This window comes from Physella acuta, unplaced genomic scaffold (assembly GCF_028476545.2).
Source record: "Physella acuta isolate Inbredline_101_S28 unplaced genomic scaffold, ASM2847654v3 ptg000168l, whole genome shotgun sequence".
Taxonomy (NCBI): Eukaryota; Metazoa; Mollusca; class Gastropoda; family Physidae; genus Physella; species Physella acuta.
In genome coordinates this window covers 315150-331856 of record NW_026731687.1, presented here as the reverse complement: position 1 = coordinate 331856, position 16707 = coordinate 315150, and the positions used below count along the sequence as shown (strand labels likewise).

Sequence of the window (16707 nt, the reverse complement as noted above, 5' to 3'; positions counted from 1 at the left end):
CCGCAATTAAAGTACACCTGGATAAAGCCAGTAAAATATTTTAAGTGGGCTGCTAAAATTGTACCAAACATTCACATAAAAATTAACAACACATTTGACTCCTACCTTTGCTGTATGCAATTTAGTGTTGTTTCTTTTTTTTTTTTTTTTTTTTTACCGAGCACACGTTGCTAGGATACTCACAACACGTCCACTTGTTCAGTACACGTCTATTACTATAAGCTGTCTTGTTCTAACTCAGAGGCGTAACGACCCTTCCCGGCGCCCGGGGACAAACTTTCAATTTGGCGCCCCCCCCCTCTGTAGCAAATTTTCAAGCACCCCCCTCAACTTTTCGATTTGCACCCCCCCCTCAAACTGCAAAAATGCAGCTAAAATGACATTTTTATTTGTATTTACAACCCATTTTGGCGCCCCCTTATGGTCGGCGCCCGGGGACAGATGCCCTTCCCTACCCCCCCCCCCCCCCCCCCCATCGCTACACCTCTGATTCTAACTAGTTTGACTTCAGTCTGCGTTGTCTTTCTTTTAGTCAACTCTGAACTGTGCGTCAGTGTGTTTACTCATACTGTTTACTAGATCTATCTGTTGTAAGAAAATAATGACGGCAGAGTATTGAGCTAGACAAAGTCTATAACTAAGCAGTTAATATTGAAAGAAACAAAGAAACTGTTTTACTTCTTTTGAAGCGAACAAAGGACCGCCAAACACAAAGGCGGAAATAGTTCTGGATTTTTAGCAAGTGTTCATAGAGAATTGCACAAGACTGTCAACTGCTCAGATTTGAAAATTTTATATTGTCTAGTTGAACAATCTGATACCCGTATATCCCACTAACTAAGCCACCCACCTACCCATTGTAAATCTCACGCCCGTAGCTCCCACTCAGAGGCGTAGCGACCCCTCCCGGCGCCCGGGGACAAAACTTTCGATTTGCACCCCCACCTCGAACTTTTCATTTGCACCCCCCCCTCAAACTTTCGATTTGCACCCCCGCTCGAACTTTTCATTTGCACACCCCCCCCTCAAACTTTCAATTTGGCGCGCCCCCTCGCTACGCCTCTGCTCCCACTGCCCACCGCCCGTAGCTCCCACTAAGCCCCGCCCCCCTGTCAATCTCACGCCCATGGCTGCCACTGAGTCCCCCCCCCCCACCCCCTGTAAATCTCACGCCCGTAGCTCCCACTAAGCCCCCCACCCCCTGTAAATCTCACGTCCGTAGCTCCCACTAACTAAGCCCCCCCCCCACCCCCTGTAAATCTCACGCCCGTAGCTCCCACTAAGCCCCCCCCACCCCTGTAAATCTCACGCCCGTAGCTCCCACTAATGCCTCCTCTGCTCACAGCCCAGTGGGATCCCTGTAGCGGCTACCAATGCCACAACGGAGGAACCTGCGGGGCGCCCGCTGATGCCCCAATCTGCATGTGTGCCCCAGGCTTCTCTGGAACTCATTGTCAAACCTTCGGTAACTATGACACACCTTCACCCCGCGTTATATTTTTATTTGCTTTCTAAATTAAAAATATTATCTGGCAGCTTCGTCTTCTTCAAAGTCAAGGAGAGTTGCCATACTGCAATTTCTTATATTGGATTGTATTTAAGATATAACATTATGTTTTAGTATTTTTATTTCTAATAACTTGGCCGACTCCTCAATAGAAATATCACGAGACCCATGCGTGCACTTTACCTGTTTCAACGGTGGTCAGTGCACCGCCCCAGCTGATGCACCATACTGCCTGTGTCCTGCTGGCTACACTGGCGACCACTGCCAGAATCAGTCTCACCTCTGACCTCTGGTATAGAAACGTAGTAAGTATATTTTTAAGAATAAGTAATTGGTGTGTTCAGTCGGGTACACTATGGAAGAAATAATTGGCTGAAATAACAGTTTACTTGGTGTCAAAACGTGAAAAGCTTTCCTTTCACCAGAACTCTGATCAGTTTTGTTTACATGGTGTCAAAAGTGAATTAAAGTAGCGTTAGCTCTAGTGTCTCTGCTCATACTTTATATCATTCAATTCTGAGTTCAACATAAAAGTAAAAAAAATATTTTGACCGAAAAAAAAAATAATTTTTTTTCTGGCACACTTTTTATCTACCTATAGGCCTAAGGTCAACTGCTTCACCATTCGGAGCAAATTTCTACCAGACATTTGACGTCCAAGTTTTGTCAAGAGACAGCCTACTACTAGCACCTAATTTTGGGCAGGCGGAGTCTGCTCAACAACACAATAAAATCAAAACCTACAGAAACAAATTCTCTTCTGTTTTTTTGTGATTGTATGTACAACTGACATGGAGACTCGTCGGCTAAGAGCATTCTTGTGCAGAATACCTTTTTAAGTCTATTTTGTTTGTAAATGACATCACGCAATATTAGCCTTTTAAAATCACCTCACCCCCATCCAAACCGTCACACAAAAAAGTCAAGACTCCAAAATGGCGTCCATAACTTCGAAAACGTTTCACATCCCACGTATCACATTGTCATTAGTCTGAATTGTGTGACGTCATTGACTGCCAATGCCTACAACATAGGTAATGTGTGTAATTAAATCTAAGGTCTCTCTGCTATAAACACGCTGCTATAAATATCAGATTCTCGGCGCTGTTTTAAAAATTGATATTAAAGACACGATTTAGTTAAATCAAAATGTTATTTTGTTTGGTAGCTAAATTGCATGGACCACTTTAATTAACATTATCAGCAACAACACACATTCGTTTTGTACGAAAAGAATTAAAATAGTAGATAATATAATTTTTTACAGTCGCACTAATTATAATAAGACTGTAAGAAAAAACAAAACAAAACAAAAAAAACCAGCAAAAACAAAAAAGAACAACAAATCGATTAGTAAAGAGCAGATATCATTCTTCTGTAGACTACTTTCCGTGTAAGATCACGTCAGGCAAAAATCACACATACATTATGTCACGTCACAACACAGGTGTGTTTGGTGTCACGTGATAGGGACACATGTTAGGTCACAGAGCTAGTATCCTGTGTAGGTCACAGAGCTAGTATCCGGTCTCACCGATAAGGTTTTGATTGATGCCAGAACCAGCAGGTCTGAAACAGGCGACATCTATAGGGTTGGTCTAAACATCAGGCGACATCTATAGGGTTGGTTGAAACATCGAAATGAAAGGATTTGTTGTGGTCATTCTTCTGGTGATACAGGCGGCGACACTCTCCGCTGGTAAGTATTTAAAGTGGTGACCATATTCTCTGGTGACCCACATTACACTGGTGAGTATTTGATGTGGTGACCATATTCGTGGTGACACGCTACACTGATGAGTATTTGATGTGGTGACTATATTCCTGGTGACCCACATTACACTGGTGAGTATTTGATGTGGTGACCATATTCTCTGGTGACACGCTACACTGGTGAGTATTTGATGTGGTGACCATATTCTCTGGTGACACGCTACACTGGTGAGTATTTGATGTGGTGACCATATTCTCTGGTGACCCACATTACACTGGTGAGTATTTGATGTGGTGACCATATTCTCTGGTGACACGCTACACTGGTGAGTATTTGATGTGGTGACCATATTCTCTGGTGACCCACATTACACTGGTGAGTATTTGATGTGGTGACCATATTCGTGGTGACACGCTACACTGGTGAGTATTTGATGTGGTGACCATATTCTCTGGTGACCCACATTACACTGGTGAGTATTTGATGTGGTGACCATATTCGTGGTGACACGCTACACTGGTGAGTATTTGATGTGGTGACTATATTCGTGGTGACACACTCCACTGGTAAGTATTTGATGTGGTGACCATATTCGTGGTGACACCTAAACTGGTGAGTATTTGATGTGGTGACTATATTCGTGGTGACACGCTACACTGGTGAGTATTTGATGTGGTGACCATATTCGTGGTGACACGCTACACTGGTGAGTATTTGATGTGGTGACTATATTCGTGGTGACACACTCCACTGGTAAGTATTTGATGTGGTGACCATATTCGTGGTGACACGATACACTGGTGAGTATTTGATGTGGTGACCATATTTCAGGTGAGGTGAGTACATATCGAAGTTACAAACAAACTATACATGTTTTGATTAATATTTATTATACAGTAATCAATCCTGCAATTCATACAAGCTTTTCCAGAAGTGTTCAATGTGAATAATTTAGAAAATGTGAATAATTTAGAAAATGTGAATAATTTAGAAAATGCGAATAATTAAGAAAATGTGAATAATTTAGAAAATGTGAATAATTTAGACAATGTGAATAATTTAGAAGATGTGAATTCTTTAGTTCAATGTGAATTATTTAGTTCAATGTGAATAATTTATAAAATGTGAATGTTAAGAGGGTCAGTTGTAGATCAGATTAGAATAGGTTAGAATAGTCTAGAACTAGGGGAGAGTGCGTGTGTGAGTGGAGTTCACCTTGTGTGTTTATGTATTGTAATCCCAAGGTCGAATGCGGGTATAAAAGGGCGAGTGAACGATTGTAGGGGGTCAGTCAGCGGGTGTTGCTAGCGGGTAGGACGAGGGCCACGCTAAAATGTACACATTGGAGACGGAATAAAAGTATAGAAGTTAGACACGAAGCGTTGTTGTTTGTCAGAGACTAACCCGAACGTAACAGTGAATAATTTAGAAGATGTGATTAATTTAGAAAATGTGATTAATTTAAAAAATGTGAATAATTTAGAAACTGTGAATACTTTAGAAACTGTGAATAATTTAGAAACTGTGAATCCCCAGCCCTGTTTGATGCCTGCGACAGTCTCAGATGTCTGAACATGGGATTCTGTACCGCAGGCGTGGGCGGCACCGTCATCTGTGTCTGCCCGGTGGGGTTCACTGGTGTCCGATGTGAGATCAAGGTCGTTAAGAGACAAGGTCACGTCCATTTTTGACCCGGTTTACTTTAGGTTTTGTAAGAAATAGCCACACTATTTTTAACTGTTTATCAAGCTTTGTCGGTATTAAGGTGTTAGTCGCCATTTTTTGTATGAGTCGACAGGAGTCAGTTGTCGACAGGAGTCAGTTGTCCCAGAAAAACTGGACTAGTCAGAAAGTTCGTCAAAGTAAAAGTTTCCATGAAATTAAACAAGACCTAAAACTGTTGTTAGTGTTGGTTGATAGTCTAGATTGTTCCCCTACAGATGTTGATAGTAAGGTTGATAGTGTAGTGTAGATTGTCCCCCTACAGATGTTGATAGTAAGGTTGATAGTCTAGATTGTCCCCCTACAGATGTTGATAGTAATGTTGATAGTCTAGATTGTCCCCCTACTGATGTTGATAGTAAGGTTGATAGTCTAGATTGTCCCCCTACAGATGTTGATAGTAATGTTGATAGTCTAGATTGTCCCCCTACAGATGTTGATAGTAATGTTGATAGTCTAGATTGTCCCCCTACTGATGTTGATAGTAAGGTTGATAATGTAGATTGTCCCCCTACAGATGTTGATAGTAAGGTTGATAGTCTAGATTGTCCCCCTACAAATGTTGATAGTAATGTTGATAGTCTAGATTGTCCCCCTACAGATGTTGATAGTAATGTTGATAGTCTAGATTGTCCCCCTACAGATGTTGATCCGTGTCACCACTTTACCTGTTTGAATGGCGGGTCCTGCTTCTCACCACTAGACTTCCCGTACTGCCACTGTCCTGTTGGAGTCTATGGCGAGCATTGTGAGCTGTCAATAACGGCACACTAGCAGGACAAGTAGTTGTCCTTGAAGGTAGGTTTTGTTGGTAAAACTTCTATAAGGGCACACTAGCAGGACAAGAAGTTGTCCTCAAAGGTAAGTTTTGTTTGTGAAACTTCTATAAGGGCACACTAGTAAGACAAGAAGTTGTCCTTGAAGGTAGGTTTTGTTGGTAAAACTTCTATAAGGGCACACTAGCAGGACAAGAAGTTGTCCTCAAAGGTAAGTTTTGTTTGTGAAACTTCTATAAGGGCACACTAGTAAGACAAAAGGTTGTCCTTAAAGGTAGGTTCTGTTTGTGACACTTCTATAAGGACACATCACTGTGACGTTTTCCTTTCGTTTGAAAAAGTTTCCAATAAAAAAGATATCCATAGTGTGTTTCTTTTGTGTGGTTTATCCCACAAAAGAAACACCGTATCAAAGCACATTAAAATCTTACTATCATTCTTGTTTACAGATATCGCGAAAGTATAAAGGACGGATTGAGTGCTTAAATGAAGGAAATACTTTTGTGAAAAATTTGAAGAAATTTAATAAAATATAAATGATCTCAAACATGCATGTGTTTCATGTCTTAATGAATTTCCAACAAATTGTAGCTTTGTGTTTATCAATACTAACAGCTTAATGAGCATCAAACGTTACTCAATGAGGAGAAAAAAAAACTGTCTTAGTGATATTTATGGTGTTTTGTGAACAGTGCGCAGTGGCGTTGGTCGAACAAAACGGAAGTAAACAAAAGTCCGCCATGTTAGCTCTAGGCCGGACCCACCGCTGAGATGGGATCTAAAGGCGGTCCTAAAAAGCTGAATAAGGCGAAGTCCATAACCCTCACAGTCACCGAGTCTATCCCGTCTTCCTCAGTACTCACCGAAGTTACACACGATCCGTATCAGGAGCTCAGGTAGGCGCGCACATTATGAACACCCAACCTACCGACACAACCTATTATCACCAGGTACTCCCCACAACTTACCAACACCTACCAACACAACCTACCAACACAACCTACCAACACAACCTACCAACACAACCTACCAACACAACCTACCAACACAACCGACCAACACAACCGACCAACACAACCTACTGACATAACCTACCAACACAACCTACCAACACAACCTACCAACACAACCTACCAACACAACCTACCAACACAACCTACCAACACAACCTACCAACACAACCTACCAACACAACCTACCAACACAACCGACCAACACAACCTACTGACATAACCTACCAACACAACCTACTAACTCAACCTACCAACACAACCTACCAACGTAACCTACCAACACAACCTACCAACACAACCTACTAACACAACCTACCAACACAACCTACCAACGTAACCTACCAACACAACCTACCAACACAACCTACCAACACAACCTACTAACACAACCTACCAACACAACCGACCAACACAACCTACTAACATAACCTACCAACACAACCTACCAACGCAACCTACTGTCACCAGGTACTCCCCAACCTACCAACACAACTTACCAACACAACTTACCAACACCAACACCTACCAACACAACCTACTAACACAACCGACCAACACAACCTACTAACACAACCTACCAACACAACCTACCAACACAACCTACTAACACAACCGACCAACACAACCTACTGACATAACCTACCAACACAACCTACCAACGCAACCTACTGTCACCAGGTACTCCCCAACCTACCAGCGACTCTCACCCACATTTGAGCTCCCTCCCACCACAAGGCAAGTTTTTGTCTTAAAAAAGAAACCCAGCCCCCGAGAATCCGCGCAAGATGCGACCATCAGCGACTCAGCAGCGCCCAATGACCCACCAGCGCCCAATGACCCACCAGCGCCCAATGACCCACAAGCGCCCAATGACCCACCAAGGGTGCCAATTGACCCGCGAATGTCTACTGTGCCGAAAGGGGCCAATAGTCAGAGACCATCTGCCCTGCCCCGAATGTCCATTGAGCCGAGATCCAAAGAGCTTTCAAAGTCGAGCGTGTGTGATAAGCGACCACGACACGCCAGGCTGAAAGGTAACAAGTTATATAATGTGTTTTGTGTTGGCTGAGCAGTTGGGGTGAGTAAGAGTAATGGGTCGGTTGTGTAGTGTAGTAGGCGTGGTTGTGTAGTGTAGTAGGCGTGGTTGTATATGTAGTAGGCGTGGTTGTATAGTGTAGTAGGCGTGGTTGTATAGTGTAGTAGGCGTGGTTGTGTAGTGTAGTAGGCGTGGTTGTATAGTGTAGTAGGCGTGGTTGTATAGTGTAGTAGGCGTGGTTGTATAGTGTAGTAGGCGTGGTTGTATAGTGTAGTAGGCGTGGTTGTATAGTGTAGTAGGCGTGGTTGTGTAGTGTAGTAGGCGTGGTTGTATATGTAGTAGGCGTGGTTGTATAGTGTAGTAGGCGTGGTTGTGTAGTGTAGTAGGCGTGGTTGTATAGTGTAGTAGGCGTGGTTGTGTAGTGTAGTAGGCGTGGTTGTGTAGTGGAGTAGGCGTGGTTGTATAGTGTAGTAGGCGTGGTTGTATATGTAGTAGGCGTGGTTGTATAGTGTAGTAGGCGTGGTTGTATAGTGTAGTAGGCGTGGTTGTATAGTGTAGTAGGCGTGGTTGTGTAGTGGAGTAGGCGTGGTTGAATAGTGTAGTAGGCGTGGTTGTGTAGTGTAGTAGGCGTGGTTGTGTAGTGTAGTAGGCGTGGTTGTGTAGTGTAGTAGGCATGGTTGTATAGTGTAGTAGGCGTGGTTGTATATGTAGTAGGCGTGGTTGTATAGTGTAGTAGGCGTGGTTGTGTAGTGGAGTAGGCGTGGTTGAATAGTGTAGTAGGCGTGGTTGTGTAATGGAGTAGGCGTGGTTGTATAGTGTAATAGGCGTGGTTGTATAGTGTAGTGGCGTGGTTGTGAGATGTAGTAGGCGTGGTTGTAATTTATTGTAGATGTAGTTGGGTAGTATAGTAGGAGTGGTTGTGAGGTGTAGTAGGCGTGGTTGTATAGTGCAGTAGGCGTGGTTGTAATTTATTGTAGATGTAGTTGGGTAGTATAGTAGGCGTGGTTGTGAGGTGTAGTAGGCGTGGTTGTATAGTGTAGTAGGCGTGGTTGTGAGGTGCAGTAGGCGTGGTTGTAATTTATTGTAGATGTAGTTGGGTAGTATAGTAGGCGTGGTTGTGTGATGTAGTAGGCGTGACTAGATCAACAAAATGTTATTGGTGGTATATTATTAGACTGACCGTTAGTGTGATTGTAATAAATGTAAACCAACCGCAAGTAACATTATGGACAGTGTTACACAGTTCGATTTGTAACTTCGATCTATCTGCCACTGCTATCGTCCACTATCATGCCACTATATGCCATTATCCATCAATAACATTTGCCACTATCTGTCGCTATCTGCCACTACCATCTGCCACTACCATCTGCCACTACCTGCCACTTGTGTTTACCCCTACCATGACAGAAAAAGAAGTCCTGATGCTGAGCACTGAAATTGTCAACCACAAGCCCATGACTAGATGGGTTGCGCCATCGGAACTTCCCGCTGAGCCGGAGCCGATTCAAGTTCTGAAGCACATCAAACCCACGGGCTTTTACCTCAACCGTCAGTTGGAGGAAAGCCAGAGGAAACAAGCCAATCACCTGGCACGATTTGAGAAGTTAAGTCAGTTGAAAACTAGGACAGTAGAGAGCCGGGCACTTATACCGTTATTTCAGTTAAAGCATTGGCACATATCCTGTTATGTCAGTCAAAGCTAGGTACATATTCTATTAAATCAGTCAAGTTGGGCACATCCCCAATAATTGCTGGGCACATATCTAGTAAGTCAACCAAAGCTGGGCACATATCCATTAAGTCAGTCAAAGCTGGGCACATATCCATTAAGTCAGTCAAAGCTGGGCACATGTCCCGTTAATTCGTTCAAAGTTGGGCACATATCCCCAATAAAAGCTGGGCACATATCCCGTTAATTCGTTCAAAGTTGGGCACATATCCCCAATAAAAGATGGGCACATATCCACAGCCCCAGTAAAAGATATAACTTTATTTTTCTGATATAAGTAAGCCAATTCACTTAGCTGTATACCTTAAAATAGATACAGTACAGTAGTTGTGTGTCCAACTTTTGATGCTGCCCTTAAGTCCACGTCTCTACTGGGAGCCGCCTCGTTGGGCAATGCTAACAACCTAGTCCTGTAGTTCCATTATACTCAGGAAGTAAGCCTCACCGTATATTCCCTTGGCAAGAGATTGTTTAAAAATGTTCCTAATGTTTTCATAACAGCAAGTTTTATTTTTGCAGGCGAAAGACGAACAGTTGAAGCAAGAAAACTACATCATGGCTGTAACAGGCAAGTACCGCGAGAGTCTGCTGCTACGGAAAAAACAACTTCTGCCCAATATTTTACCGTGCGGGGAGGAAAGGTCTATCATGCGTATGGAGAGAGCCGTCTGTACCGGCACGGAGTCGGAGCGAGGTTTTGTGAACGTACCGAGATGTACCAAATATGGCCTGATCCCCATCAAGACGAAGAGGGAGAAAGGCTTTACCATAGAGACGGACTGGATTGGCTGTCCTGAGGTGACTGACGTCATATTCAACAAGCTGGGCATATCTGCCCGATCTGTGAACCAGCTGCCCTTCACGTGCCCCCAGTGGGGGTGTGGGGGGTTTTTCCCGTCTATGCCGCAGCTGGGGATCGTCAACAGGGTGGAGCACCCGCCGGAGCCCTTCTTGACTGGGACGCCGACGCAGGATGAACTGAAGGAGCCGTCCTACTCCCCCACAACCCACACGCAGAGGGGCGGCACGCAGGAGATCGTGGATGAAGGGGTGCAGTGTCACGTGGGTCTGGTGCTTGGCAACGCCGACATGACCTGGTCCCAAGAGCCTGAGAGGAAGCTGAAGACTTGGATCATTGAGATGGGATGCGTGGCCAGCTTAGGAAAGAACGGAATCAGCTCCATAAAAATGACAAACACCGGCACTACCGCTATATATTTTAACTGGCAGTTGAAAGAAAGGCCCGATACATTTCAGCTGGATAAATATAAAGTCGTCAGGTTTGTCTTCGATAACGGTGGAGGTGTAATACTTCCAGGTGAGACCTTCAGGGTGCCGTTTGTTTACAGAAGTATCGAGCGGGGGTTCTACTCACAGGACTGGCTTCTGGTGACACGGCCAGTCCTTGAAAATGGCGCCGAGATCATCCTGCGACTGTGGGGCATCACCCATGTCATGTACATGTACAGGGACGCTGTGTTAGCCATTGACAAAATGCTGGAGAAACGACAGGGCAACGCCATCGTCGAACACAGAGTGGAGAAAATTATCAACTACCTGCCGCTCAAAGAGGTCCCATTAAATGAGAAAAGATTTCTAATCGTTCACGAAGGACCGGACCTGTTCAGTGTGTTGAACCCAAGATTTAAATACCACACGGCAGAAGTCTTTCGTCTGGGTAAAATGCTGGAGGTTCTGGAATTAACAAAACAGAAGCAAGAGATGGAGCAGAAGTTCAGCTTCCTAAAGAACATCGTCCTCGACACGAGCATCAAGGCGTTTGGTACCTCGTCAGACAGCGTATCTGAACAGCCAGACAGCACTGTCGCCGAGTCCACCACAGCGGATGAACAAACGGAAGACGAGGACATGTACACCACCCACGAAGAAGACGAAGAAGATGATGAGTATGTGAAAGACGATACGACCGTGGAGGAAGAGGAAGCGGCGGAAGAGTACCCCCGGCTGAAACAGACGGGAGACTTGAGCGTCAACGTGATGATCTGGGCAAACTTCCTGGAGAGGAAGTGCAACCCGGACGCCAAGAGCTACAAGAGACACCTGCAGAGTAAACACGAGGCTATGTCCAGCTCGAGGCTGAGGGTGGCCCCCGTCAACCTGACCAACTACAACTTCTCTGTGGACGAGCTGCGGACCAAAATCTTAAACATCGAGAGCAGCGAGCAGCAGGAGGCCTTCTACGACTTGTTCGCTGAGGAGACCGAGAAGCTGTTGTTTAGGTAGGTTCAGTTGTTGTGCCTGTCAGAAGCTGTTGTTTAGGTAGGTTCAGCTGTTGTAGCTGTCAGAAGCTGTTGTTTAGGTAGGTTCAGCTGTTGTGGCTGTCAGAAGCTGTTGTTTAGGTAGGTTCAGTTGTTGTAGCTGTCAGAAGCTGTTGTTTAGGTAGGTTCAGCTGTTGTGGCTGTCAGAAGCTGCTGTTTAGGTAGGTTCAGCTGTTGTAGCTGTCAGAAGCTGTTGTTTAGGTAGGTTCAGCTGTTGTGGCTGTCAGAAGCTGCTGTTTAGGTAGGTTCAGCTGTTGTAGCTGTCAGAAGCTGTTGTTTAGGTAGGTTCAGCTGTTGTGGCTGTCAGAAGCTGTTGTTTAGGTAGGTTCAGCTGTTGTAGCTGTCAGAAGCTGTTGTTTAGGTAGGTTCAGCTGTTGTGGCTGTCAGAAGCTGTTGTTTAGGTAGGTTCAGTTGTTGTAGCTGTCAGAAGCTGTTGTTTAGGTAGGTTCAGCTGTTGTAGCTGTCAGAAGCTGCTGTTTAGGTAGGTTCAGCTGTTGTAGCTGTCAGAAGCTGTTGTTTAGGTAGGTTCAGCTGTTGTGGCTGTCAGAAGCTGTTGTTTAGGTAGGTTCAGCTGTTGTGGCTGTCAGAAGCTGTTGTTTAGGTAGCTTTAGCTGTTGTTGCTGTCAGAAGCTGTTGTTTAGGTAGGCTCAGCTGTTGTGGCTGTCAGAAGCTGTTGTTTAGGTAGGTTCAGCTGTTGTAGCTGTCAGAAGCTGTTGTTTAGGAAGGTTTAGCTGTTGTGGCTGTCAGAAGCTGTTGTTTAGGTAGGTTCAGCTGTTGTGGCTGTCAGAAGCTGTCAGAAGCTGTTGTTTAGGTAGGTTCAGCTGTTGTAGATGCCAGAAGCTGTTGTTTAGGTAGGTTCAGCTGTTGTGGACTGTCAGAAGCTGTTGTTTAGGTAGGTTCAGTTGTTGTGGCTGTCAGAAGCTGTTGTTTAGGTAGGTTCAGTTGTTGTAGCTGTAAGAAGCTGTTGTTTAGGTAGGTTCAGCTGTTGTAGCTGTAAGAAGCTGTTATTTAGGTAGGTTGGTTACTGTTGTCTCCTGTCCTACCCTTGTTGATCTAAATGTTTGCCTCTATTCCCCAGTCCTATCCTGGTTGATCTAAATGTTAGCCTCTATTCCCCAGTCCTACCCTTGTTGATCTAAATGTTTTCTTCTATTCCCCAGTCCTATCCTGGTTGATCAAAATGTTTTCCTCTTATCCCCAGTCCTATCCTGGTTGATCTAAATGTTTTCCTCTATTCCCCAGTCCTATCCTGGTTGATCTAAATGTTTTCCTCTATTCCCCAGTCCTATCCTGGTTGATCAAAATGTTTTCCTTCTATCCCCAGTCCTATCCTGGTTGATCTAAATGTTTTCCTCTGTCCCCCAGTCCTTTCCTGGCTGATTTGAATTGGAAGAAGCTTGTGGTTGGCTCAATGTTTGGGGAACTGTTGGTCACGTTTGAGGAGTTCGCCACAACTTTAAAGGTAAGCGACGTTTGGTTGGGTAGGTGAATAAGGTAGCTCTTGCAGTTTCTTAATTCACGCTTTAAATACCACCTCTCACAAATAAATCCTCTCCCTACACTTTCTTAATCACATCTTAAATACCACCTCTCACAAATAAATCCTCTCCCTACACTTTCTTAATTCACGCTTTAAATACCACCTCTCACAAATAAATCCTCTCCCTACACTTACTTAATCACATCTTAAATACCACCTCTCACAAATAAATCCTCACCCTACACTTTCTAAATCTCACTTTAAATACCACCTCTCACAAGTAAATCCTCACCCTACACTTTCTAAATCTCACTTTAAATACCACCTCTCACAAGTAAATCCTCACCCTACACTTTCTAAATCTCACTTTAAATACCACCTCTCACAAATACATCCTCACCCCTACACTTACACTTCAAATACCACCTCTCACAATCTTTTCCTCGTATTAAACACCTGGAAACTTGCTTCTCTAACACTGTTCCTCCAAAAGTCTATCTAACCTGGCCTAGCTTGACGCCTTGCATGATACACCTGCTATGGTTTTAGGCTAAATGCCTAGAAGGTCAGGCCCAGGAGCAGATGAATGCGGCGAGGAGCGAGTCTATGGATGTAGCGAGTGATGAGGGTTCTACCAAGGAGGCGCTGCCCTCTGAATCCAAGGAGCCGTTGCCCACTGAAACTTTGCTCACCAAAAGTGCTAGTAGAGTGTCCAGCAGGAAGAATACAAACGCTGATTTAAGTCGACGGTGGGTGCTGTAGGACATGTAGGACAACATAGACATATGTAGGACATGTAGGACAACATACACACCATGTAGCACATGTAGGACAACATAGACATATGTAGGACATGTAGGACAACATAGTCACATGTCGGACATATAGGACAAAATAGACACATGTAACACATGAAGGACAACATAGACACATGTAGGACATGTAGGACAACATAGACACATGTAACACATGTAGGACAACATAGACACATGTAGGACAACATAGACATATGTAGGACCTGTAGGACAACATAGACACATGTAGGACATGTAGGACAACATAGACATATGTTGGACATGTAGGACAACATAGACATATGAAGTACATAATAGACAGACGTAGGACATGTAGGACATTATAGAGACATGTAAGATATTATAAACACTACCCCAAACCCACCTAAAACCCACCAAATATTTTGTTCCCAGAAGTACAAACGTGTCATTTACTCCAAAAACTCAATCCGATACACTCTTGCCCAAAGAGGTCGTCACTCTATCGCCGTACAGGTGCGTATTAGATTTACATTGTTCACTTAGGGCCTGATCTGTAGTCACTCTTCGCTTTACAGGTGCGTATAGGATTTATATTGGACATTAGGGGCCTGATGTGTAGTCAATATTTTTTTCTAACTTAAGAAAAAAAAGGTATATCGATCAATATTACGATGTTTCAACAGGTACAAAAATATATATTACGATGTTTCAACAGGTACAAAAATCAATATTACGATGTTTCTACAGGTACAAAAATCAATATTACGATGTTTCTACAGGTACAAAAATCAATATTACGATGTTTCAACAGGTACAAAAATCAATATTACGATGTTTCTACAGGTACAAAAATCAATATTACGATGTTTCTACAGGTACAAAAATCAATATTACGATGTTTCTACAGGTACAAAAATCAATATTACGATGTTTCTACAGGTACAAAAATCAATATTACGATGTTTCTACAGGTACAAAAATCAATATTACGATGTTTCTACAGGTACAAAAATCAATATTACGATGTTTATCCAGGTACAAAAATCAATATTACGATGTTTCTACAGGTACACAAATCAATATTACGATGTTTCAACAGGTACAAAAATCAATATTACGACAGGCTTTACTGCAGAATGTACCAGCTTCTCTCCGAGCTTGTTGATAAAATGGATACATTGTTCGCACAGCACACCAGTAACCTGAAGCTGGACCCCGAGAATCTGAACTTCACCAAGTACGTATGTTGCTGTCGTCTCTGGTGGTATGTGATGTGTGTCTTCATGTGGTTGTGTGATCTCTCTCTGTGGATGTGTAATGTGTGGCCTTATGTGATCACTCACAGATCTGAGTCTTTATGAAGTTGTGTGATCTGTGTCTTTAAGTGGGTGTGTGATATCTTTAAGTAAAAAAGATGGACTGGTTTCAAATAGTGAGTGGGGGCTGCAGTAGTTGTTTGATGTGTAAGTTTTCTCTCCTAGATGGGCTGCAGTAGTTGTTTGATGTGTAAGTTTCCTCTCCTAGATGGGTTGCAGTAGTTGTTTGATGTGTAAGTTTCCTCTCCTAGATGGGCTGCAGTAGTTGTTTGATGTGTAAGTTTCCTCTCCTAGATGGGTTGCTGTCACAAACACGCGATTCCCATCTAAAACGAGACCCTTTATAAATAATAGTGTGACTCAAACAGCTACTGTTCTCTAATCTTAAACATACATTGTGTCCTAACCCCCCCCCCCCTATTGTGTCCTTTCACTCCCCCCCACCAATTGTGTCCTTACCCTCCACTAATTGTGTTCTTACCCCCCCCCCCCCCACCAATTGTGTCCTTACCCCCCACCAATTGTGTTCTTACCCCCCACCAATTACATCCTTACCCCCCCCCCCAATTGTGTCCTTACCCCCCCCCCCCGCCAATTGTGTCCTTACCCCCTTTCCACCAATTATGTCCTTACCCCCCACCAATTGTGTTCTTACCCCCCCCCCCCACGAATTGTGTCCTTACCCCCACCAACTGTATCCTTATCTTCCCCCCCCCCCCACCAATTGTGTCCTCCCCCCACCAATTGTGTCCTTACCCCCCCCCCCCCCCACCAATTGTGCCCTTACCCCCCACCATTTGTGTCCTTACCCCCACCAATTGTGTCTTTTACCCCCCCCCCCCCCACCACCACTTGTGTCCTTACCCCACCCACCTACTTTGTGTGTGTCTCCCACAGGGTACGAGATATCCCGCTCAGCTCGGTCCGCCCCGAGGACATGCTAGAGGCACCCCTGCCCCCGGCCTGGGTGCGAATGGCACAACGAATGGACACCGTCCAGTCATCCATCAAAGAGCGACGAAACAGCATTGACCTTTAGACTGTTTTGTTTACCTGTTTTGATAGATATATATGTATACACTAATACACTGTTTTGTTTACTTGTTTTGATAGAAATATATTTACACACCACATTCCCTAGTTTTTGAGTTGTGATATGTGGGCATGTGATATCTCTAGTTACTGTAAGGTAATTGTATCACCTAGGCATGTGATATTTGTAGTTACTGTAAGGTAATTGTATCACCTAGACTAAGAGTCAGGATCAGCAAAAGTTGAGTTATGGTTAGGCTACGATGACGAGAAAGGTTTGGATTATGGTAGTATCTACAACTGATGCTATAACTGAAAACTGTT

General features: G+C 44.0%; 2 protein-coding genes across 3 annotated transcripts; both read left to right on the top strand.

The window, feature by feature from the left end:
* The first annotated feature begins 3019 nt into the window (after positions 1–3019).
* On the top strand, positions 3020–6266 carry LOC131936132 (lactadherin). 2 transcript variants are annotated; one of them, XM_059293039.1, is made up of 4 exons: positions 3020–3206; positions 4758–4895; positions 5587–5741; positions 6169–6266. In XM_059293039.1, exons 1-3 carry the CDS (start codon positions 3149–3151, stop codon positions 5715–5717), a joined length of 327 nt encoding a protein of 108 aa, XP_059149022.1. In that variant the 5' UTR covers positions 3020–3148; the 3' UTR covers positions 5718–5741; positions 6169–6266. The 2 variants fall into 2 exon arrangements, 1 of the variants encoding a protein (XP_059149022.1); XR_009386015.1 differs by lacking the exon at positions 3020–3206 and adding an exon at positions 3958–3974.
* Positions 6267–6464: 198 nt separating this feature from the next.
* Positions 6465–16477, top strand: LOC131936123 (uncharacterized). Its single transcript, XM_059293024.1, has 9 exons — positions 6465–6615; positions 7411–7766; positions 9179–9374; positions 10020–11740; positions 13145–13241; positions 13809–14008; positions 14468–14548; positions 15135–15272; positions 16249–16477. The coding sequence occupies exons 4-9, from the start codon at positions 10056–10058 to the stop codon at positions 16388–16390; spliced, it is 2343 nt and encodes a 780-aa protein (XP_059149007.1). The 5' UTR covers positions 6465–6615; positions 7411–7766; positions 9179–9374; positions 10020–10055; the 3' UTR covers positions 16391–16477.
* Positions 16478–16707: the final 230 nt, after the last annotated feature.